This window comes from Akebia trifoliata, chromosome 14, assembly GCF_017979445.1.
Source record: "Akebia trifoliata isolate Shusen 1 chromosome 14, ASM1797944v1, whole genome shotgun sequence".
Lineage (NCBI taxonomy): Eukaryota > Viridiplantae > Streptophyta > Magnoliopsida > Ranunculales > Lardizabalaceae > Akebia > Akebia trifoliata.
Genome location: NC_141388.1, coordinates 35,053,257 through 35,075,797, shown reverse-complemented (window position 1 = coordinate 35,075,797; position 22,541 = coordinate 35,053,257). Strand labels below are relative to the sequence as shown.

Sequence of the window (22,541 nt, the reverse complement as noted above, 5' to 3'; positions counted from 1 at the left end):
TTGAGTTCTTCAAAGCTAGTTTGTCATTATCTTATCTGCAAAGTAAAAAAGTCATACGAAACAATCCTCTTTTCATATAGGTAATACATATATATATATATATATATATATTAAATTTAAATTCTTATATTATAATCTATCTTATCTTACCAAAAAAGAAAAAATTATAATTATTTTTATATAAATACGTATAAACAAATAATTTTAAACCGAGTTTAATAATTTATCTCGTACGAGATGAGTTGACTCATTCAAAACAACTTAGGAGTGGCAGGTAATAGGGGTGCATGTGGTTCGGGGGGGGGGGGCGAAATTGGAATTGAACCAAATACGATCGATTCTACAAATCTGTAATCGAAATCGAATTGATTACCCTTAAAAATGGAACCAACCCAAACCGACTTAGTTCAATTTGGTTCAGTTCTCTTATTTATTAAAACTTCGTCTCCGGGTGGCAGGTAATAGGGGTGCATGTGGTTCGGGTTGGGGGGGAAATTGGAATTGAATCAAATATGATCGATTCTACAAATCTGCAATAGAAATCGAATCGGTTACCCTTAGAAATTGAACCAACCCAAACCGACTTAGTTTAGTTTAGTTTAGTTCAGTTCTCCTATTTATTAAAACTTCATCTCCATCAACGACAGAAGCAAAAACAGTAGAAGCTTTGTCTTGTCATTAATGGCGATGTTATTAAGGTCAATTGATCCTCTCATAAAAAAACCCCTAGAAATCGAAGAAGGGAGAAAGGATAAGGAAGAGATGAAGAAGGTATGAAGGATTCATGACCGAAGCCTTAATCTGCACGCCCCTCACATCTCTATGTTTCCAAAAAGAGGAGAGAGAAAGAGCATACCTCTTCATATTTTTGATGATGGCAATGATCGACCGAGAACCAAATCGAATCAATTGGTTTTTAAAAATGCTAAATCAGAATCGAATCGAAGAGCAAAAAACCCAAACCAAACCAAACCAAACCAAAATGCATTGGTTCGGTTCTCAATTTGGCCCGATCCAATGTGCACCCTAACAAGTAGGATCAAGTTCAAGTATTAAAAGTCTTTTACAGGGCAAGAATGATTTGACTCGTGAGGACCGAGCTAACTCGTCCGAGTCATTTCGATATCGTTGAGTGCCGAGATGAATGGAAACCGAGTTTAGAAACCATAGATAGAAGACGAAGAACTCCTCTGCATTTCTCCTTGAATGGCAGGAAAACACTTTAACAGTAGAGAGAGAATTCCATCTCTCTCTTTCCATCGTTCTTCCACGTCAGCATTTATTCTCTTCACTCTCTCTCTCCTTTCCATCGCTTTCATCTTCTTCTTCTTCACTCCGTACCAACCTTCGTCTCACTCTTCTTCAACTATCTTCCAAAACCCTAACCCTAATCCCGAGTTCTCTTTCGTCGCATCACTCGAGAAATTCCTCACATCCAGATCTCAGATCCCGAAACCTCAATCAGTATCTGAATATTCCATTAATGGCTTCGATGAAGAATCCGTGAAAGATTTGGATGATTTGATTTGGAAGAGAGAGATGGAGAAAATTCACCAATCGACTTCATCGGTTATTAGGGTTTATGTTTACGAAATGCCAGCTAAATTTACGTATGACCTGCTATGGTTGTTCAGGAATACTTACAGGGAGACGTCGAATTTGACATCTAACGGTAGTCCCGTGCATCGGTTGATCGAACAAGTAAATTTCATCGAACATTTTATATATTTTCCATAATTCAATTGAGATATGATATTTAGACTGATTTTGAGCATGTTTGATGCAGCATTCTGTCGATTACTGGTTATGGGCGGATTTGATCGCTCCAGAATCAGAGAGGTACTTGAAAAATGTTGTTAGGGTTCATCGACAAGAAGAGGCGGATTTGTTCTACATTCCATTCTTCACGACTATAAGCTTCTTTTTGCTGGAGAAACAGCAATGCAAAGCACTTTACAGGGTGGGAGCGTGTTTCCAAAGGTTTATGTTTGAGCTGTGATTTGATAAATTGCCATATTTATGAAAAATTGCAATGTTTTGTTATGTCTGAAGCCATCATTTTGATCCTAAATTACCTAATAAACAGTAAGTTTTTGTGCATGAGCGAATCTGTATCATGGTTTTAAAACTCGTCCAAGATCGAGACGTATTGCTCGAGTTAACTCGGTATCGGGGCTGAATGAGACGAACTCACAAACCTATTTGAGACGTTCACGTATCGTGAGATAGGCGAGACGTCTCAGATGAGATTTTGCAAAATCTCATCCGAGACAAACGATACCTAACAGCAATGAATAAATCGCGAGACAAACAATATCTATCGGACGAGATTTTCAAAATCTCATCCGAGTTAAATGAGTTAAACGTTCTCAACCCTATATTCTTTCACCCAAATCGATTTTTCTTCATCTTCTCAACTAAGTGAACAAAAAAAAAGAAGAAGGTTTTGGAGGAAAACTTCATCTTCTTCATCCGATTCAAGATGAAATCGGATGAAACATACATAACAATGAAAATGAAATACTTAACAATGTAAATATTTAATTTATTTATTTTGATAGGTATATTATGATTTTTTTTTTTTTTTAATTTTATGTTTTTTTTTTTTACTTCAATTTTTAATAGGAATCATTTCTGAATTTTTTCAGAAATTTTCAGATTTTTTAAATAGTTAAAAACCATTGTCTCAATGCTGAACGAGTCGAGACGTATCGTCCAAGTTAACTCGGTATCTGGGCTGAACGAGACGAGACGTGAAACCGAGTTTAAAAACCATGGTCTGTATACGTTGTTTTATAAGTTTTTTTGTTTCTTAATTTTATTTTAACTAAGTGTTCAGTTTTAAGTTGGAAGTCAGATGTTATTTTTCTAGAATTTTTCTTTAACATTCCAACAAGCAGTTTATCTTACTTATCAGACAAAAAAAGTTGTTTCATCTTAGTTAAGTCCTAGGTCTGAGTGCAAGTGTTAGTAAGAGATGTGCCAGTAGCAACCGTATTTGCTTCAAAAATAGAAAATTTGTCCTTTTTCCTCCTCAATATGAGTGTTTCTTCTTCATCGCATGAGTGATAACTTGAAAATTGAGTGTGATGTTCAATTTTCATGATGTCATGGTATGTTCCTGCTAGTTGCGATGCATGTTGCATTTGATTACTGTTATGCTGACAATCTTATTTAGTAAGATCTTTCTATGAGATTTTAAAATTTATTTTCTGCATTTCCTTTATCCATCATCTTTTTCCCAATCATCTTGAAAGCTTATTTTGTATCTTCTGTCACTCTTCAGGACAAAATTTAGGTACCCGTAGGTTATTAGTTGTAAAACTCCAACATTTAGTTTTAAGAGCAGGAGATCTTATCCATTTGAGATCTGGCCATGGTAAGAAGTTGATGGAAAGGCATCTATTTTTTGCTGTATATGTGGATTGGTGTCTAAGTAACTCTTTCAGAATCTCTACAATGAATCATGGTTTCAAAACTCATCCGAGACTGAGATATATCGTCTGAGTCGTCTCGGTATCAGGCATGGATGAGATGGATGGGCAAGTCAATTTTTCGGACGAGATTTATAACCCCATGTTCATTTTTTTAATTTTTGAACAAGATGTCTCTTATGTATTGGAAAACTCATCCGAGACGACTCGGAATTTGGCATGGATGAGACGAGATGCAAAACCGAGTTTTAAAACCATGCAATGAATACCTTCCCTAAAAGTTGTTGTGTTTGAGATGTTTTATATGTTGTTGTGCTACGCAGAGTTGCGGGGGTGAAGGGGGCAGCGCCCTTGGCCCAAATTTTTAGGGGTACGTAAAGGGCAATCATGTAATATTTTCTTAGGGTTTTCTATTTTTGGGGGGTTTCTGTTTTGGGGAGATAAACACGTTTGAGCAACTCCCGGGTTAATAAATAGAGATCTCTAGGGCTGTAAAACGTATGTGAAAATAGTGATTGGTCTTGTTTTGTTCCGTGGAAGTAGTCACATTGCCGAACCACGTAAATCCTTGTATTTGTGCATTTTCTGTTGACTTTGCTATTTCGTATTTTTCACAAAATTAAGTTGTGCATTAGATGGGTGTGGTATGAGATTCAAATGCTTTTGTTCCTTTTATCATCTCTGTTAAGAGTTTCTAAATTTGAAGATCTTATGTACAGTTGTTTGTGAATGTAGGAGGCTTTGAAGTGGGTGACAGACCAGCCTGCCTGGAAGCGATCTGAAGGAAGAGACCATATTCTTCCTGTTCATCATCCCTGGTCCTTAAAATCTGTTCGCAGATTTATGAAGAAAGCGATTTGGCTTCTACCAGATATGGACTCCACAGGAAACTGGTTACACTCTTACTTGATACTTTCTTTGTGCTTCTTAAAGTATGATCCCTTAAAACTTGAAAAGTGCAATGTTATGTTTTTGTGAAATTGATGATTTGAATGTATTTAGGTACAAGCCTGGTGAAGTTTGGCTGGAAAAGGACCTTATTCTTCCTTACGTCCCAAATGTTGAAGCATGTGATGCCAAATGTTTATCGGAAAGTGAATCTAGGAGAACCATACTACTCTTCTTCCGTGGGAGACTCAAAAGAAATGCTGTGAGAATTTTTTCCAGAACTCAAAAGTTTAGTTTCTAATTTTTTTATCCTTATTATTATATAGTGTTTTGTGAGAAAAAAAAAACTGTCTTGCTTTAATGGTACACATTGCATGCATGGAGGGGGTTGGGATCCACCATTTAATGGGTCCCACCTAGAAGGCTAGAACATTTTTCTTAGGAGAGAAATCGACCTGGTGTGATCCTAACAATCAAGATATTGCATTCTTCTAGTCAAATAAAGTGAAGAAAAAGAAAAAGAAATAATCTAGAGCAAAAGAAATTGGTGGTCAAAGAAGATATGAATGGTTCAGGAAAAAAACAACCGATCCGATTCTTTGGATCGTCTGATAAATTTGATTGTTGGCCCTATGTTACCTGATTCATTGGTTCGCTTAGTTCGAATTCAGGTTCGCTTGCCAATCAAGAATGAACCCGGTTCGTAAAGGTAGACAAAGATGAGGGTATTTGAAGGTTAAAGTGATGAATAGGGTAAAAAAGATACTGAAGATGGTAGATTTTGGAAAGAAAAAAGTCAGATTTTTTTATTATTTATGGGTTGAAGGGTATTTGGTCATTTTCCATCAGTCTATCAATAAAAATGAAGGTCAAAGGGGCATGCTATCAATTTGAAAATTTAGGAAGATATTTCAAATATTATCAATATGTAGAGGGGGATGGAAAAAATTAACTTAAATTATGTTGTACGTTTGGTTCACTGCATTTGATGAACCAATAGCAAACCGTACCACAAACTGGTTTGATTCGAATCAGTTCGCGGTTCAGTACTTCAACAATGAATTTGGTAACCCTGTGTTGACCTATGAGATCTTCTAGGTGGGACCAATAAAATATTGCATCTGGAACATTGGACAAAGAAAAGAAACATAGCGTACGAATCCATTGTTCCTTCCACATTTATAACAAATCTTGTTTTTTTTTCCTCGACTTCTTCACATCCTCCATCCTGATCTGAGTATTCATTCTATTCTTGACAACGTAACTAGGTTTTGGTTAAGTCTGTGTATTCTGGTATATGGCTGTTAATGCTAAGGAGCTGCAATATCAGGGTGGAAAGATACGTGCCAAACTAGTGGTACAATTGAGTGATGGTGAGGGAGTTTCTATAGAGGAGGGATCAACAGGAGAGGCAGGGAAAGAAGCAGCTCAGAATGGCATGCGCAGGTACAAATTAACATCTTATATTCTTATGTTTTTTGTCCCAAACTTTTATCGTTGGAATGCCTTAGTCTGCTATTAAAGTTTCATTTTTTGGACTTCAGATCTATCTTTTGCCTAAGCCCAGCTGGAGATACTCCATCATCTGCTAGACTGTTTGATGCTATTGTCAGTGGGTGCATCCCCGTTATAGTCAGTGATGAACTGGAGCTTCCTTTTGAAGGAATACTTGATTATCGAAAGGTACATAATTTTAAAGGGAGATTCTATTGCCACACCAACTTTTGCTAACGCCGTCCCAATTCATATGTAAATCACCAAAGAATCAACGCATATGTTGGGGTGGCGTTAGCAAAAGTTGGTGTGGCGATAGAAGCCCTCTTTTTTAAAGCATGGTTTTTTTTTCCTTCCCCTAATGTATCTTTCTGAAGAAATTACGAAAGACAAAAAAACAAAAAAAAACAAAAAAAACAAAAGCTAGGTAACGTTGGTAACAATGAAAACAAGACAACTTTGACGAGAGAAGCAAAGCTGATAAAAAAAAGAAGTTATCTTATCACAAGCATGAAAAGATGGAATGCTTGCCCCTCTTTAGATTGATGAAACATGCAGAGACATGACCACGAATCTTTATGAAGAATTTGTCTGATTGGCTTTATTTTAGTAGTGGTTTCTAAGCCATTTTACCTTATATGCAGATAGTTTTATTTGTTTCTTCAAGTGATGCCATACAACCAGGCTGGCTTGTAACATTCCTCAAGAGTATTCCTGCTGAGAAAATCAGAAAGATGCAGGCCAACCTTGCGAAGGTTTGTTTCTTTATTTTTAGTGGAAGTTTTGTTAATTCAGTATCTATAATCTGTATATCAATGTTAAGTGGTCATAAGCTTAGGCATGCATTTCAAATTAATCCATTGGGATGGTAGCTGAATCCTCCTACTCAGTTAAATCCAAGTCTTGATTTTTTTTTTTCTGATTATGTTCTTGTTACAAGCTTGTGCATACTTCTGTTGAAGTCAGACAGACTATCTTGCATTTGGAACAAAACTTGCTGATGGCATATGGAATTTTTAATTTTTCAGTACTCAAGGCATTTCTTATACTCCAGTCCAGCTCAACCTTTGGGTCCAGAGGATTTAACTTGGAGAATGGTATGTGATTTTCTCTTTCCTTCATTAGAGCCTGGTTTTAGTTTGTGATTTATAACTTTTCCTTGGTATGAACTATGAAGTATGTTCTGGTACTGCTCGGCTCTGACTGTTTTTTCCCTTTAGTACCAATTCATTACAGGCCGTTAAGGGATGGCTGCTGACATGTGAGTAGCCCTGTATTGTCACTGTGGTGTGGTACCAGGACACTGCTCATGATTAATTTCGTGCCATGGTGGTTTTTTGGGTCATGTTCAAGCTTGAATCTATTCTGATCGTTAATTCAGTTGCATTAAAAAATCATATCTATAAAGAAGTGGGTTTTCTATTCTGCCAAACCTGGTTGTCTTTTGAACACAACTAGCCAACGGATTTCATTTTTTCAGTGCAAACAAGTGCTGGTAAAATCTGTTTTAGGAATCACAATCACAAAGCTTAACTTGAGTCCCTTGTTCCTTTTGGTTTTATTTTTTCCTTACACAGCTTGCAGGTAAGTTGTCAAACATCAAGCTGCATATCCGTAGAACACAACGTGTGGTGAAAGAATCAAGAAGGCTGTGCACATGTGAATGCAAGCAAGCAAATCTCACGAGTCCTTCATTGTGATGACTGGCAATGTGTGTCTCTGCCCACATGTTGGTCTTTTGTAAGTATTATAATTGATTTTAGTATGCTGGCGAGTTAGAATATTGTTTACTGTGAGAGTTGAACATTCAAGAGTTCGAGTTTAAATATCTTGGATAATTTGATCTATCGAGGGTGGATTACCCCAAATTTCTGCTTTCTTTGCTTTAGGGATGGGGAGTCTATTAATCACATACTTATTCATTGTCCTTTTACTCGAGGTATTTGGATGTTTTTCTTATCCCGTTTTCAGGTGGATTGGGTATTTCCTTCATCTTTTTGGGCGCTTCTGGAGGGTTGGAGTTTAAATATCTTCAATTCTAGAAAGAGGCTTCTTTGGGCTATCCTACCATTCGCAATTGCTTGGGGTCTTTGGAGAGAACGCAACAACAGGGTATTTCATAGCAAGAAGAGCTCCTCTCACACGGTGATATTAGAGATCTTGGGTTTGCTTTTCCTTTGGTCAAAGCTGAGTAAAAACTTTGAGGGAGCGTGTTTCCAAGACTTTGTTTTTAATTGGAATAACATTTGCGATGTGTAGTCCCTAGCGGGTTTGTATTTTTGATTTATTTCTCCTTCTTTTGTAGTTTTGCTTTTCTTGGTGTTTGGGGGCTACCTCAGCCTCCTTTTATCTTTTAATTTATAAAAAAAAAAAAAGAATATTAATTTATGCTATTGATAAGGGCCATGTTTCTTTATTTGATAGTTTTTTCATTTCTTGTTTTAGGGAGACCAATTAGGCTACAAATCATCTTGTTTTTTTCCTTAATTGTACTGATGAAGTTGAGCTCAAATCCAACCTTATCATGTGAACTCTCAGAAGGATTGTTTCTGAGGATGCTAATGGGCTCTTTTACTATAAAATATGCAAAGCCAGATTAGTGGACGGTAATTAATAGGTGAAGGTGGGTATTGAACTCAGGTCATGGTATCAACACTCGACTTTAACCAACTTGGCAAGTTGGGACCTTCTATCATGAAATATAAACCTTTTTTGATAATTAAAATCTGCCTTAGCTTACCTTTTCAAAGAAGGAATTTGTAAGGTATAGCAATCTTGAACAGGTGTTTAGTTTAGTTTTAAAACTGCATTGTAATAAAAACTTCCATTTGGTTTTACCTGACCAACATATGGATCATGGTTTTAAAAGTTATTTGAGACTGAGCTGACTTGGGCGAGTCATCTCAGTTTTGTTTTTGAATGAAATGAGACACCATCACTGAGATCTTCTAATTCTTGTGCTTCAATCTTCAACTTCATCTTTTCTTGGTTCAGAGATTTGTGAAAAAAAAAAACTCTAGTCTGAGTCATTTCAGTATCGTTTGCGAATGAGATGAGATGCGATGCAGAGATTGAAAACCATGATATGGATAGGTTTTCTTACCTATAATGACTGTTTATCATTGAACATTAGGGTTAACCAGTTCAAATGGGATTTCTTGCAGGTTATTAACACGTGTCTGGATGTTGCTCGTGATGCATATTGTGGTTGCCATGGAGATTTTGTGTCAGGTCATTTTCAAGCTTTCATCTCAGTTTATATTAGAAAACCGTGTCCACAAAGGAGTGGTAACTACCACGAGGTATCCTGTGCTACGTGACTCTTTTCATTATTCATGTAAAATCTGCTCTAGGAAGGTTAGCATGGTTTAAAAATTTGTTCGAGACTCAGATGATTTGGGTGATATCTGGATTTCAGATAGGATAGTCAATGTAAATCGTTCATCACATTAACTATTAGGGTTTTGTGTTTTTTAATATTCAAAAGAAAGAACTTTTTTTTCTCTAATGATTTTGAATATTTTTTATTTATATAAAATTAAATACAAAATCAATCCAAGTGTGCATCACATGGATTGACTATGAGTGAGGTGAAAAAAACATAGTCAACTTAGGGGACAAAGAGGACGTAGATTTGGAGGTCTAGAGATTATTAAAACTATGAAATTGTAAACCAAAAAAAAATATAAATAATAAACACATTAAATCGTGATTCAATAGATGAGGGGCATTATAGTCATTTGATATCTAATGGTTGGGGTTATTGGATGAATACATCCCAAATGCCTGGATTTTTTATTTGATGTTGTTTAGGCTGTACTTTGAACTTAAGTAAAGAATACAATATTTAGAGCAATTAAATGTATTTTGAACAGTAAATTTTATATTTTATTCTTTTAGGGTTGATTTAGACATGGCCCCCACGTTTTGGTGAATATTAGAGATATCCTTGTATTTGCGTGAATCTCAAAAGTTCTCTTTCATTTTTCTTCCCAAAACCAGTTATCTTCAAGCTTATCAACCTCTATGGTAAAAGTCACTTTAACGGCACCCACCACTAAATATTAAGTCTCATTGCACTCACCTTGTGTTCTATGCACCCACAACTAAACATTCTACAAGTCATTGAACAAAATATTCACCTCGAGTTTTGTGTGAAGTTTAATTTGGAGATTAATCTTTTATGCTTCTATTTTTAACTATTTATTCTTTTTGAAATTTATCTTGTTTTTTTTTTATTATTACATTTAATCACGAAAGAAGATAGAAAAATTATTATCAAAACCTATAAAATGACGATTTTTGATTGAAAAACCCGAAGAATCAAAGATTTTATTAGGTAAGTTCAGATTAAGCATACTTTAGTTGATTTAGTGAATACCTACCAAACATTACAAAATCAAGGGGTCAGTACATGGGACAATAATTGTGACAAAATATATGACAATGATTTTTTGTAAATTACTTTTGATGGGATTAGAAGTTTTAGAATGGACTGATTTTTGGTGTGGATGAGATAATCTCTATGAAGAGGAGATCATCCTCACCAAAAATCAGTCCATTCCGAAACTTCTAACCCCAATTTATAGGTTGAAGAATCATGGACTGTTAATTTTTTGTAAACTACTTTTGATGGGTTTAGAATCGGAATGAGTTGGTTTTTTGGTGAGGATGATCTCTATTTCGGAATGAGTTGATTTTTTTTTTTTTTTGTGAGTATGATCTCTATGGTGAGATCATCCTCACAAAAAATCAGCCCATTCTAAAACTTCTAACCCATATAAGACAAAAACCATTATCATAGATTTTGTCACCATTATTGTTCCATGAACCATCCCTCAAAATCATTTCGGTATATATTGGCATATAAAACATAGATTTACACAAGAAAGTATTGTTTGCTAGGTACCCTCTATACGTTACAAAAGAGATTTGATAAGCGCCTATTGAACAAATTTTCTCTTGTAAAACTTTTTGTTCGGTATGCCAGTATTGAATATTTATGTATAAGATCAGTAAGTACCTACCAAACCTTGCAAAAATGATTCGGTATTGGTACACTGAATTGAAAATTTCACACATTTTTTCATATGAATGGCTAGTTTGAATTGAATTTTGAGGTGTTCGGATTATACAAAAATCCATATAATTAAACACAACAGTGTATCTTGAGGATAGTTGTCCGTCTTTTGTCTTCTCTCTTGTTTCCCTTCCCAAGAAATCGTCCTATTTTATTGTATTTTCTCTACTTTCCTTTTCAAAAGATACCCCCTACAACTTTCTATATTGTTTTTCCTCTTTTCATCTTTTCTAATAATACCCTTTCAAATTTATTATTTTTCTCCTTTTAGATACTGAAGATGGTTAGGATTTTCCATTCAGTAAAAATAGATTGTGAAGATGGTAAGTGTATATAGTAATACAATAACTGCATAAATCTTTTATCTTTTTTTTATTTTAAAGTAGGTGCTAAGAGAGGAAACATCTCCATCAACTGCAGTCTTCAGGGCTATTTTCAAGGTCAAAGAGGTCTTAGGCAGGGGTATCCTCTCACTCCCTTCATCTTTGTCCTCATCATGGAGGCGTTCACTTCCTTACTGAACTTTGAAGTGGAGTCTGGTTCCTTCAAGTTGTTGAATAATTGCAAGAATCCTCAACCATCCCACCTCAGTTTTGCAGATGACCTCCTTGTGTTCTTCAAGGGAGAACCTGGATCAACCAATGCTCTCCATGAGGCTCTGCAATCTTTCGAAGCTTTCTCTGAACTTCAAGCCAATAATGCTAAAAGCAGAATTGTATTCTCTAATACTCCCATCTCTGCGATGAATTTCATTCTGAGTACCTTGCAATGGAGAGAATGCAATTCTATTATGAACTACCTGGGTCTTCCCTTAACCCCTACCATGCTCAAAGCCTCAGATTGTTCTCCCCTCATAGACAGAATCTCCAATAGAGTGAAAATCCTGGAAAGGGAAATTACTCTCTTATGCTGGTAGGCTTGAACTTGTGAGATCTGTGCTCTGCAGCATGCACAACTACTGGACCACTTGTTTCATCTTTCCTAAAGATCACGGTAGGCTTGAACTTGTGAGATCTGTTCTCTGCAGCATGCACAACTACTGGACCACTTGTTTCATCTTTCCTAAAGATCACGGTAGGCTTGAACTTGTGAGATCTGTTCTCTGCAGCATGCACAACTACTGGACCACTTGTTTCATCTTTCCTAAAGTTGTGAGCACCCAAATCAATAGGCTCTGTGCAAGGTTCCTTTGAACTGGCAATGAAGACAGCAACAAAGGTCACTCTGTGAGCTGGAAAAAAAAGAGTTAGCAGCCCCAAATCTGAAGGGGGTCTGGGAATCAGTAACCTAGAAATCTGGACGAAGCTGCGATTACGAGGTATTGTTGGCTTCTTGGAGCTCAACCTAACTACCCCTGGGCTAAATGGGTGAGGTGCAACTTGATTAAGCAGAAGCACATCTGGACCATGAACAGTCCCAGGGACTGCTCTTGGGCCTGGAGGAAAATCTTGGAGTCCAAAGGAAAAGATCAAAAGTTGGCTCTCCACCTCTTGGGCAATGCTAGATCTACAAAATTCTGGCATGATCCTTGGCACCCTTTAGGTATCCTCCATGGCCTATTCCAGGAGAACTTGAGATATGATTCAACGATGCACTCCAATGCACCCTGTGCCGCCATCATGAACAATGAAGACTGGATCCCCCCCTCCTCGCAGGCTCACTGATTCCTTGATCAAGTTTGGGCTTTCCTCCCTTCAATCCAGATGGATACTTATGAAGAAGACGAGGTAATTTGGTCTGCATCTTGTAGTGGTCAATTCACCGTCAAAGGACATGGTTAACTTCTTGAAGCCCTCTCCTACCTCTGTTGATTGGGCTCACCTAGTTTGGTTTTTCTAATGCTCCCCTAGGCACCAGTTCATTTTCTAGATGGTGATGAGAGGGGTTCTTAAAACTCAGGATTAGTTAGTTGCACGTGGTTGCCTTCAATCTACCTCAAGCACCTTTTGTAGCTCGAGCCCAGAAAACATCCAGCATCTCTTCATGGAATGCCCTTTCGACAAGCAAATCTTGTCAAACCTCTTTTACTGATCGGGTATAACCAGAAGGCCAAGGAGGAAATTCATTGGATGACCACCTCTTTGAAGGGCAACAACACTTTAAACAACTTCAAGAAGAGTGTTTTTGCTGCTATGGTCTATCGTATCTGGAGAGAAAGGTGCAACAGAATTCTTAAAGGAAGTCCTCCTCATACAGTCAAAGCTATTAAGTGCTTGATTGTGGATGAAACCAGAATTAGATACTCGGTGACTCCCCCTTTCCAAGACAACAGCAGATCGAGAGACTTCTGTGGGTCTTCGGGCTTGGATGCGACCTCCATCCATACCCCAACCTCCTACAAATGGGAAAAACCTCCTCCAAGTTGTTGGATGCTCAACACAGATGGTGCCTTCAGGAGTAGCAATGGAGGGCATGGTGCTATCATCAGAGACTCTGAAGGCCAGCCTCCCTTAGCTATGGTTTCTTGCACTTGTGGCGTTAACAGTCTTGTCCACGAATTCATTGCTATAAGTGATGGGTTGGAGCTTGCATTCAACCACAACTTCCTGAACATCAAATGTTGCAGCTGACTTTCTAACAGACATTCAATGCTTAAACGACGAGATTCCAATCCCTTGGCAGGAAAAAAAAGTCTTTATAAAAGCATCAAGAATCTTATCCCTAAATTCCATTTTGTGAGGTTCTCATTTGTCTAAGAGAAGTCAACAGGGCTGCTCATTTGTCTATAAGCATATTGCCTAACTATTTTCCTAGAGAATTAGAGAATTACATTGTATCATTAGTGAAGATTCCAAGGGCAAATCCGATGTAAGGTCTTAGTGTGTGTTTGGTGACACTTCTAAAGTCTGAATAGAGGTGGTCCACTTTTAACATTCAGACTTTAGAAATTTTATTTTTGTTTGTTTCGTTTCAGATTTCAGTCTTAAGAACCAAAATTCAGAATTTTTTATTAAACAATGAGGGGACGCTAGATGAAACTTTTGGATTCTTAATTATAGTTTTTTTTCTAAAATACTCTCATCAAAACACTGATTTCTATCACTTATCTCTTCTTTATACAAACTCTAAAATCCTTACTTTTAATTTTTCTATTTGTCCTTTCTCTTCTACCTCTTCTTCCTCTACAATTACACTGTCAAGGTTTCTCTACTTTTTCTTTTGATTAGGCAGTTCACATCTCAATCCACTTTTCTTTTTGATTTTATTTATTAAATTTCTAGGTAGTTCACATCACTTTATGTGATCAGATCGCAATTGAACTAGAAAATACATGATTATTTATTGTTTGAGTATTACCTTATTAGAATATAATTTTTCAAGTATGAAATCAATTTGAAAACAATATTTTTGGGGTCTTTGATTTATTAGAAATTGAAATTAAATATGTAGATGATTTCATTATGCAAAACATGTTATGTTTTCGATTAACAATTTATTAGAATTACAAAAAGATAATCTTATCAAAATGATCATTATGTTTTAAAATTCTGTTTGTAACCAGAAACTTTTAAAAATTATAAACAAACAACTTTTTTCAAAACAAGACTTTAGATTTTAAATTTCAAAAAGCAGAAATTAGAATTTAGACTTCAGAAGTATGACTAAACATACCCTTAGTTTTATGTGGCAATATATTTCAACTGGACGTTTGCTTAAACTCTCGATTACCTTCCAAAAAAAAAAAGTACGACTTTGGTAAATTAACTTTAATCTACCACACATTGTTTTCTACGTAAAAAAAAAAAAAAAAAAAATCCAATGTTTTATACTTCACTTTAAGTATATAGAGTCTTAAGGTTGAATATGTTTACTATTACAATGAGAGGCGGAGTATTAAGTTGTTCAACAATTTGGATTCTAAAAATGTCTCGAACCTCATCACTTAAAAACTTTATACTGTTAAGGGTTATTTTGGTCAAAATTAGAAAAATATTGCAATTGTACCATCACAAATCCTGAAAATCAAGTTGGTTAGTTATCAAAATTACAAATTTATCCTTTTTTTATTATAATCTTCAAACCACCAATTAAGTAATATTTTAATTTATAAATATGCCCTTTCAACACATGTGCATGGACTTCACCCAGAGATTTAAGACTTGGCCATCTGAGTCTTTTCGATTAGTCTATTAGGTACGTTGGAAATCCCCCTAAGCAATGAATTCTTTGAGGCCACCTGTGGGGTTAAATAGGTCGAGTGTTGGAAATCCCCCGAAGCAATGAATTCTTTGGGGCCACCTGTGGGGTTAAATAGGTCTAGTGTTGGAAATCCCCCGAAGCAATGAATTCTTAGTGGGTTAGTCTCAACCGATGGAGAGGTATTTTATCAGTTTTAATAAAAAAGTCAATCAAATCAATACTCTTGTACCAAACAAGAGTAGAGTAGATATGAAGAGAAACATTCTAAAATATATGCGTTCATAGAATACAACAGAGCTCAATATACTTGCAAAACGATTTGATTACGCATATTTAATATTATGACATGGGAAACTAGACTTTCTATTATCCCTATATCTACACTTTCCTCCTCTTCTTCAAAGACATCTTGAATTTCCCGACATACTTGAAAAAGTCATCATTGATGAAGAGTTTATTTAATTATTTTCTATCCTCATTTTAAATATTAGTACTTGGATAATAATAAAAATAAGATGATTAACTCCTTGTATACCCATCCCCTTTAGTTTACATTGTATGTTACACTCTAAAAAAATAAAAAATAAAAAGAAGGTTGAGTCAGGTTTTTAAGGCCATTGCTTTAGATAACTTGATTTCCCCATCTGTTTGTAGTTACAGATCCCCTGTGAACTGCGGACGCTGCCAACTTTACTTTCTTTTCTTGGTTACAATTCATTGAATCAGAATAACAAAATAAAAATAAAAATACTATCTTGGGTTTGCAATTTCTTGAATGTAAATCCATAACTGATGGCTGTTTTAATTCTGAGTAATAGGGTTGATACCCAATTTCTCATCCATATGAATGAAACGAAGTTGTCATTAATCATTCGAAGTGACAAGTATCCATCCCATTTCATCTTTCATTAAAGAATCTCTCTTTTCTAATTTCCTCCCCCCCGCCCTCTTTTTTTCTTTAGAAGTGGGACTAATCTTTGCGGATATGCCGACACTACGAATAGGTGTATCAGGTAAACTCATGAGTGGGGGATTCGATCTCACGACCCTTGGAGCACACCCAGATCACTGGACCAATGCTCCACCACCCCGATATGCTCACAGTTTGGCAAGAGTAAGCAACAACCATGTATGGGATTTTTCTACTACTTAACTCTGGAAGAAAACTACCAATCTTTAGTGAAAATCATCATTCTTTTGTTGTCTAAAAGCTAAAAGCAACATGAAGATAAATTAAGCTTCAGTTAAATAAACAACTGGGCTGCATCATATAAAATCTTAAGTCAAGATACGTTAATGCCTCGGGATTAATCGACCAGCTGAATACCCTTCACTATGCCCTAGATAGCTAGCTTATGTCATTAAGAGAAAATTTTGGTGTATTCCCATACCTGTACAACCAACTACTATTGTTCATAGGTGATAATGGGCATCTTGTCTAAAACTCTTCTTGGCCATCATCTACAAAAAGCTGAAACAAAAAACAGAGGGAAAAAGCATCACAGAATGGACAAGAATGTCGCTTAAATGCCAAGAAAACAAGTATAAGCATTCAATCATAATTATAAATATAAAAAAAGTTATAAATCTGTCCCTGCTTGTTAAGTCCCATAAAATGATGTTTTCCTTATGAAAATATGTAAAAGGATTAGCATTGGCTTTGGGGGGATATTACGGGAAAAGATACAAGATATGTAGCAAAGTGTGCCTTGTGAACTACCAAGTGCGTAGCATACGAACTCTTGTTGCGTGGCAGCCTACCACAAGACCAATCATTGCCTTGTAAAAGTGTCCATGTACATAGTTGTGCCTTTCAATACCATAATAAAAGGCTTTAGGGCATTTTCATAAAAAAAAAATTTGCCTTTTGGATTCTAGTGTTGCTTGTGTGTCTGGATTGTTTAGGCATTTACTTGCATGTCACAACCTGGACATGCCGCACAGTTAGAATTGTAAGGAGAACAACCTTGACACCAAAGATCTCCATGGAGATATCCCTTCACGGTAATTGATGATTGGATATTTACACCCGTGGTTTTGTTAAATGCCAATAATAATGTTGCTACCCTCTGTTTACGACACTACCAACTTCCAAGATTTGCCAGCGGATCACCTGGTAAATTGTCCTTCCAGATAGGGCTTGATGGCACATAAGCAAGGCAAATCAACCCTCATGCCAAGTGGTGACACCTAGAGTGACCCTTAAAGGCACCTTTCCCCTATCATGACATTGTGTTTGTGTTTGAGGATCCTTGTGAGGGGAAATTCCCCGTGCTTCAAGCCTTATCCCCTATGTTTCTCCCATTTGGTGGCTAACTCTCTGGATGCCTAGAGAGTGATTCCAGGAGAATTGAGGTATTGCAGTGCCTAGTGTTATGATGCCTTGGTGCCCAAATTCAGCAGACTAGGAATTCAACGGGAAAGAGACTGAAAATGGCATTTTTATAACGGGCACTAGAGCCTAAGTGATGCCTTGTATGGAGTAGACTATTGATTGTATTTAAACATGCTAGTACTAGTCAGTTGTGACCCCCCAATGCACCATACACAAACTTAAATGTATATCATATAAAAAGTCGCGCTGGGCGAGTGAAAAGCATCTATGGTTCCTATCCACTTTCACATCATGAAGTGCAATATGAGGTTCCAGCTTGAGGTCACTTCAGCATTATTCTTATGTAAATAATTAATTGACAAATAGAAAAAAATAAAGAAAAGAAATGGGATGCATGGATAGTCAAAGAGATGATAGTACCTTGCAGTAATATTACTCGCTTACCACTTTTAATCAAGGAAGAACTTTAACTACTTTAGATTATAAAGGGGTCCAAACTATATTACAGTTGAACTTGTAGCTGGTCTACTAAATCATGTGAAGAATTATTTTGATGGCTGTCAAATTAAGATATGGACCTCAGAGTTCATCCTAGTTAAACACAAAACCCCAAACATATAACCACATAGATGTGAAATTGTGATGGGTTATACCCCGTAAAGAGTTTACTAGTTTTAAGTTGAAAGAATCATCTAAAGCGTTCTGTGTCTCTTTCAATAGTGTTTTAGGATAGAAGAATTTGAATAGAAAGTTTTTGGTTAGAACTAAATCCACCTAGTATGCACCACACAGATTCTTAAGGATATTCTTTTCTTCTATTTAGCAAGTCATGGTTCATTTCTTTTTTGTTTATTATTATTGCTATTTTATTTTTTTGAACAGTCATGTGGTTGGGATTATTGCATTTTTTTACGTCCTAAAAAACAATAGACAAAAGGACTAGGAATTCAACCCTCAGTTCTTATCAAGGAAGAGGAAGTCCTCACCTCACTCCGATCATCGTCTGGTTTCTACTTGAAAAGTTGAGTGAAAATAGAAACTTATAAAATTTAGAAAAAGGGAACCACAAAAATTCAAGAGAAGACAAGACAAGCAACTTGCTAACATGATATAAAAGAAACCTAGCATGGAAGGATGAGCAATAAAGTGAAGATATTCAAGTCTACAAACATTTACAAATGCTGAAGAATTCCTGACCTTTAGGGGGAACATGCCGAACCACTCAATCTTTCAGGTTTTATGCCTCTCACAAGCCTAGCCAAAATAACCTCTGCATTTCAACGATCCACATGAGCATGTTTTCTTCCTACCCTGCAAATTCCTACTGCGAGTCCCACCGAACTCATAATCATATGTCAACTCTGTCATGGGAGGAATGTGTTTGATAGCATAAAACATAACATGGGGAAGAGATTCATCATTGTGTTCGTATAAGACTGGCTGCCAAAACACGTTCGGGGAGCAACTATGATTCATAAAGCGTGCCACATTCCCAAAACTTTTTGCACTTATGATCAGGGATAAGGGCTTGTATGTCTCATTTGTGACATTGGGTCTCTTTTCTCCTAGTAACTCAGGTATGTAGTTCCACTCAAATGAGTTGTCACGGATACCCGTAGCATCAAAGATATACTCATCATCTTCATCTTCATCTCTATCCTCGACCTTAATTTTATCAATGACTTGACCTGCATATTCACAAATAAATGCACCCGCACGGATGGGATCCCAAGATCGCAGACCCCAACCTCTATCCTTTGTCTTGAACACTTCCAAGCGAACTTTCAAACCATTTTGGGCCACTTGGTTCCGGCAATTAGGGTGGCAAAGGCACAAAGGACCACATTCATAAATCATGGGTTTCTGAACTACGAGAGTTGAGTTGTTGGTACTGGTATATGGGAGATCACCTCCATTTTTAACAACACAAGAGCAATTGGGATCACCCGGGAGGCACGAACTCCGACAACTGCATCCAACAGAAGGTTCCATTAAGTTGACTGATTTTGAATACTTGAGACTAGGGAAGTATGCGAAATGAGAAGGCCCCTTTTCATCATCGATGTCATTTACAAGAGAAACGGGTAACTTCTCAGCTCCCGAAGTTAGGTCTGGCAATATAAGCCCCGGCCTAGAAATCGTACTTTCCTTCCATTGTTGGATTGATTTCCAAGTTGCAAATGCTTCAGGCTGCCCAGGTAATCTCAACAATTTATACTTGAAAACATTACAACCCGACTTCGCTTTCTCCATCCACGACTCTTGGATCTTGTAGAGCCCGTCATATACGTAGACCTTCCCAGTAGGATTCCCAATATCCTTCATACCTCGAATGACTCTTACCTCATTACCCCGACGCAAACTTCTCTCAAGAGCGAGATTACCCCTTTCAAGCTTTTGATCGGCTACATACTTTCCATCTTTCTTATTAGCATTCCCACCCTGGCCACTGTAAATCAACACATCTTTATCTTCCACATCATCTTCATATCCACCTGATGATACAATGCTCACAGCCACGGTTTCTTCTTCTTGGTCAAATTTAAGATTCATGTAGTCTATCCCAGCCATAATTGGAGCATGCAATCCCACCAAACACATCTCAATCCTGAAAAAGAAAACATCTCCAATTTCAACCCCGGGAACAATTCCGATTCTCTTCTTCATATTTGTTCGAAGCCCTTTATTCATCATTAATGTCCCGGCTTTTAGGTCAGACCGTTTGTTCCCGGAAGCCTCCTTATCCTTTGCATCTTCAATTTGGGAGAGCCGTCTTCTGAGCGCCTCATATTTAATGAGAATATTCCCAACTGAATCGCTATCACCGATTTCCTCACTGTTCTTCATTCTCTTGTGCGACTTGGGCTTCTGCCTCTCTCCATTACTAGTACCTTCTCCATCAGTACTATTCATATTAATGCCACTTAAAAGATTGGCTGTCCGCTTACGGTTGTTACTCCATCCATCTTCTTCAGAGACAGATATCGTAGAATCTCTCTTGTTATTAAGTCTGGGGTGCGATTCTTCCCATTTTTGTAGGCTAGTCCACTCATTATCTTCCGATGCTGAAGTGACAGAATTACCCTTACTCACACTTCCCGAGCGCAAACGTAAATTGGGGGTGTCCTGGTTTTTAGAGCTCTTCTTTGAAGACCCTACACCGCCATCTATGGGAACTGCAAACACCGGTGGTGGTGGTGGTGTTCGAAACGAAGTTGGTGGAACCGATGATGTCGGCATCGGGTGGTTATTATGACCGAAACCTGGTGCTTCTTGATTGGTGGCTCCAATTGGGCTCTGTGAGTGGTTTTGTTCGGGAGGTCTTTGAGGGTCCGAAGGGTTGAAAAATGGGTAAAATGGAGAATACCCAGGAGGGAATGGGCCGAATGGAGACGCAAAGAGGAAGGGAGGAGGAGAGTCGGACCCGAGTGGCGGAGATGCGAACATTGGCGCTAAACATCGTAATGGTTTTACGTCAAGAACTTTATTTTTATCGTACGAACCTGAAGAAGGACCAGACTCTGTTGGGTCCATTTTTGTTCTCTAAGAGTAAACTCACAAGCACAGTAAACCAATTTGAAGCTCCACCAACCACAAACAGAGTCACTGAATCCAATCTCATAAACACCACTATAAACCCTAAAACAAAAATGCAAGTAGAAACAAAACAAAATCAAAAACCATAGAAACACAAGAAGCTCTCACAAAGAAATAGGTCCCCAATCTTGCCAAAAAAAAAAAAAAAAATTAAGCTCAAACGAGTGAAGATCGAGTGAAAAAATGATCTAAAAAATGAAGAGCACACATTTAACCATTAAAATTCCACACAAAAAAAAAAAAAAAAAACAAGGGGTTTGATGGTTTTTTTCGAAAATTTGAAGCTGCATAAACGATCAGAAACAAAAACTAGTTCGATCGACAGTAGAAAAAACAGAGGATTGAACGAAATTACCTTTCTTGAGAATTTGAGATCTTCTGATTTAGGGTTTAAAATCTCTCTCTCTCACTCACTGTTTGCAGCAAACTTTTACGTTTTCATTTTTTTTTAATTTATATATATGATATACAGAAATGTCTGAGATCGGGACAAGTGGGAAGAAGTCGTACTGTCAGAGACTTTGGACCGTTGGATTTATCTCTCGATTCGTGCAGATGGAGAATGATAAGAGCTTTACAGCACACGTGTGACAGCATCGGACATGAGACGTGACCGCCACAGATGGAGGTGGAACTGAAAATGGAGATGCGAAATTACCAGGAAGCCTTTCCATGTGTAGTGAAATAATTTAGGTAACCCTCCTCATTTTTGTCAATATTAGAGATACCCCTACGTTTTCAAAGTTATGATATGCCCTTGACCTATGTTTTGTGTGAGAGACTAACATAGATGACTGAAATGCCCTTGTCTCCGACCTCTATCCAAAACCATTTATATTTTGAGTCCTCAAGCTTGTACCTCATATCGCACATCTTGAGGTGAAAGTAGATAGCAATCATAGATGCCTTTTCACTCATATCTCGATGAAAATTATAGATGAGATTTCTCGCACGACTTCGAAATCTGCACCTCCGGTCTTGATTTTGTTTGCCCTGAGCAGTGGGGGTGCCTGCAACACAACCTCTCTAATAATCTAGTCAGAAAATAAGTATAAAAATGAGCAGAATTTCCCCTTTCTCCCAGAAAAAACATACATTTTGTGTTCTGCCCCCCTCTTATTTATAAAGATCACTCCATGATCTACACTGCACAGGATTTCTTTTGATATTATTTCCCTTCAAATCCGGTATATTAGTTATAATGTTTTTCTTCCTCTTTAGATTTAGATTCAGGGAACTGTATTTAGTAACATTGTAACACCCCGAATTTTTAATTCGTATCTCGAGGAAAAAATAAATAGTGAAATTTTAAGAAAATCTTAAAAGTGGATTTAGGGGTAAAATTTTATGATGTTTCTGATCATTTTTAATGGAATCTGACCTCACCATTAAATTCAAAATGATCGAAAATATATTTTAGCCTGTAAGCACGCTCAAATGCGAGTCCGAATATAAAAGTTGCAAAATCCTCGATTACCCCGGGTCGGATCAGGCTAAAAAAGTGATTTTTTAGAGCAATAATTTTTAAAAATTCGATCATACCATTGGGTTCATAACGAAAATTATTCAACAT

The 22,541-nt window shown here is 37.0% G+C and overlaps 2 protein-coding genes across 13 annotated transcripts; one reads left to right on the top strand and one right to left on the bottom strand.

Moving 5' to 3' along the window:
- The first annotated feature begins 1,083 nt into the window (after window positions 1-1,083).
- Window positions 1,084-11,425, top strand: LOC147386965 (putative arabinosyltransferase ARAD1). Of its 11 annotated transcripts, XM_086423533.1 has the most exons (12): window positions 1,084-1,701; window positions 1,787-1,960; window positions 4,170-4,327; window positions 4,437-4,584; window positions 5,653-5,768; window positions 5,867-6,005; window positions 6,461-6,571; window positions 6,845-6,913; window positions 7,394-7,556; window positions 7,788-8,085; window positions 8,981-11,219; window positions 11,317-11,425. In XM_086423533.1, the coding sequence occupies exons 1-9, from the start codon at window positions 1,207-1,209 to the stop codon at window positions 7,514-7,516; spliced, it is 1,533 nt and encodes a 510-aa protein (XP_086279659.1). In that variant the 5' UTR covers window positions 1,084-1,206; the 3' UTR covers window positions 7,517-7,556; window positions 7,788-8,085; window positions 8,981-11,219; window positions 11,317-11,425. The 11 variants fall into 11 exon arrangements, with proteins under 11 accessions (XP_086279659.1, XP_086279661.1, XP_086279660.1 ...); XM_086423535.1 differs by lacking the exon at window positions 7,788-8,085 and having other exon boundaries at window positions 8,981-9,047; XM_086423534.1 differs by lacking the exon at window positions 7,788-8,085 and having other exon boundaries at window positions 8,981-9,047; window positions 11,283-11,425.
- LOC147386964 (histone-lysine N-methyltransferase, H3 lysine-9 specific SUVH1-like) lies at window positions 11,258-21,481 on the bottom strand. 2 transcript variants are annotated; one of them, XM_086423523.1, is made up of 3 exons: window positions 21,324-21,481; window positions 18,569-21,010; window positions 11,258-16,507 (listed from the first exon to the last, which is right to left on the bottom strand). In XM_086423523.1, the coding sequence occupies exon 2, from the start codon at window positions 20,903-20,905 to the stop codon at window positions 18,626-18,628; it is 2,280 nt and encodes a 759-aa protein (XP_086279649.1). In that variant the 5' UTR covers window positions 20,906-21,010; window positions 21,324-21,481; the 3' UTR covers window positions 11,258-16,507; window positions 18,569-18,625. The 2 variants fall into 2 exon arrangements, with proteins under 2 accessions (XP_086279649.1, XP_086279650.1); XM_086423524.1 differs by having other exon boundaries at window positions 18,569-21,001; window positions 21,324-21,464.
- Between the last annotated feature and the right edge of the window lie 1,060 nt (window positions 21,482-22,541).

Bases quoted from the DNA above. Each gene is read 5' to 3' on its own strand.
- LOC147386965 (XM_086423535.1), top strand. From the start codon at position 1,207: ATGGCAGGAAAACACTTTAACAGTAGAGAGAGAATTCCATCTCTCTCT. The intron at 1,702-1,786 runs GTAAATTTCATC...TGTTTGATGCAG, and splicing joins TGCATCGGTTGATCGAACAA to CATTCTGTCGATTACTGGTT. The intron at 6,914-7,393 runs GTATGTGATTTT...TTCCTTACACAG, and splicing joins AGGATTTAACTTGGAGAATG to CTTGCAGGTAAGTTGTCAAA.
- LOC147386964 (XM_086423523.1), bottom strand. From the start codon at position 20,905: ATGGACCCAACAGAGTCTGGTCCTTCTTCAGGTTCGTACGATAAAAAT.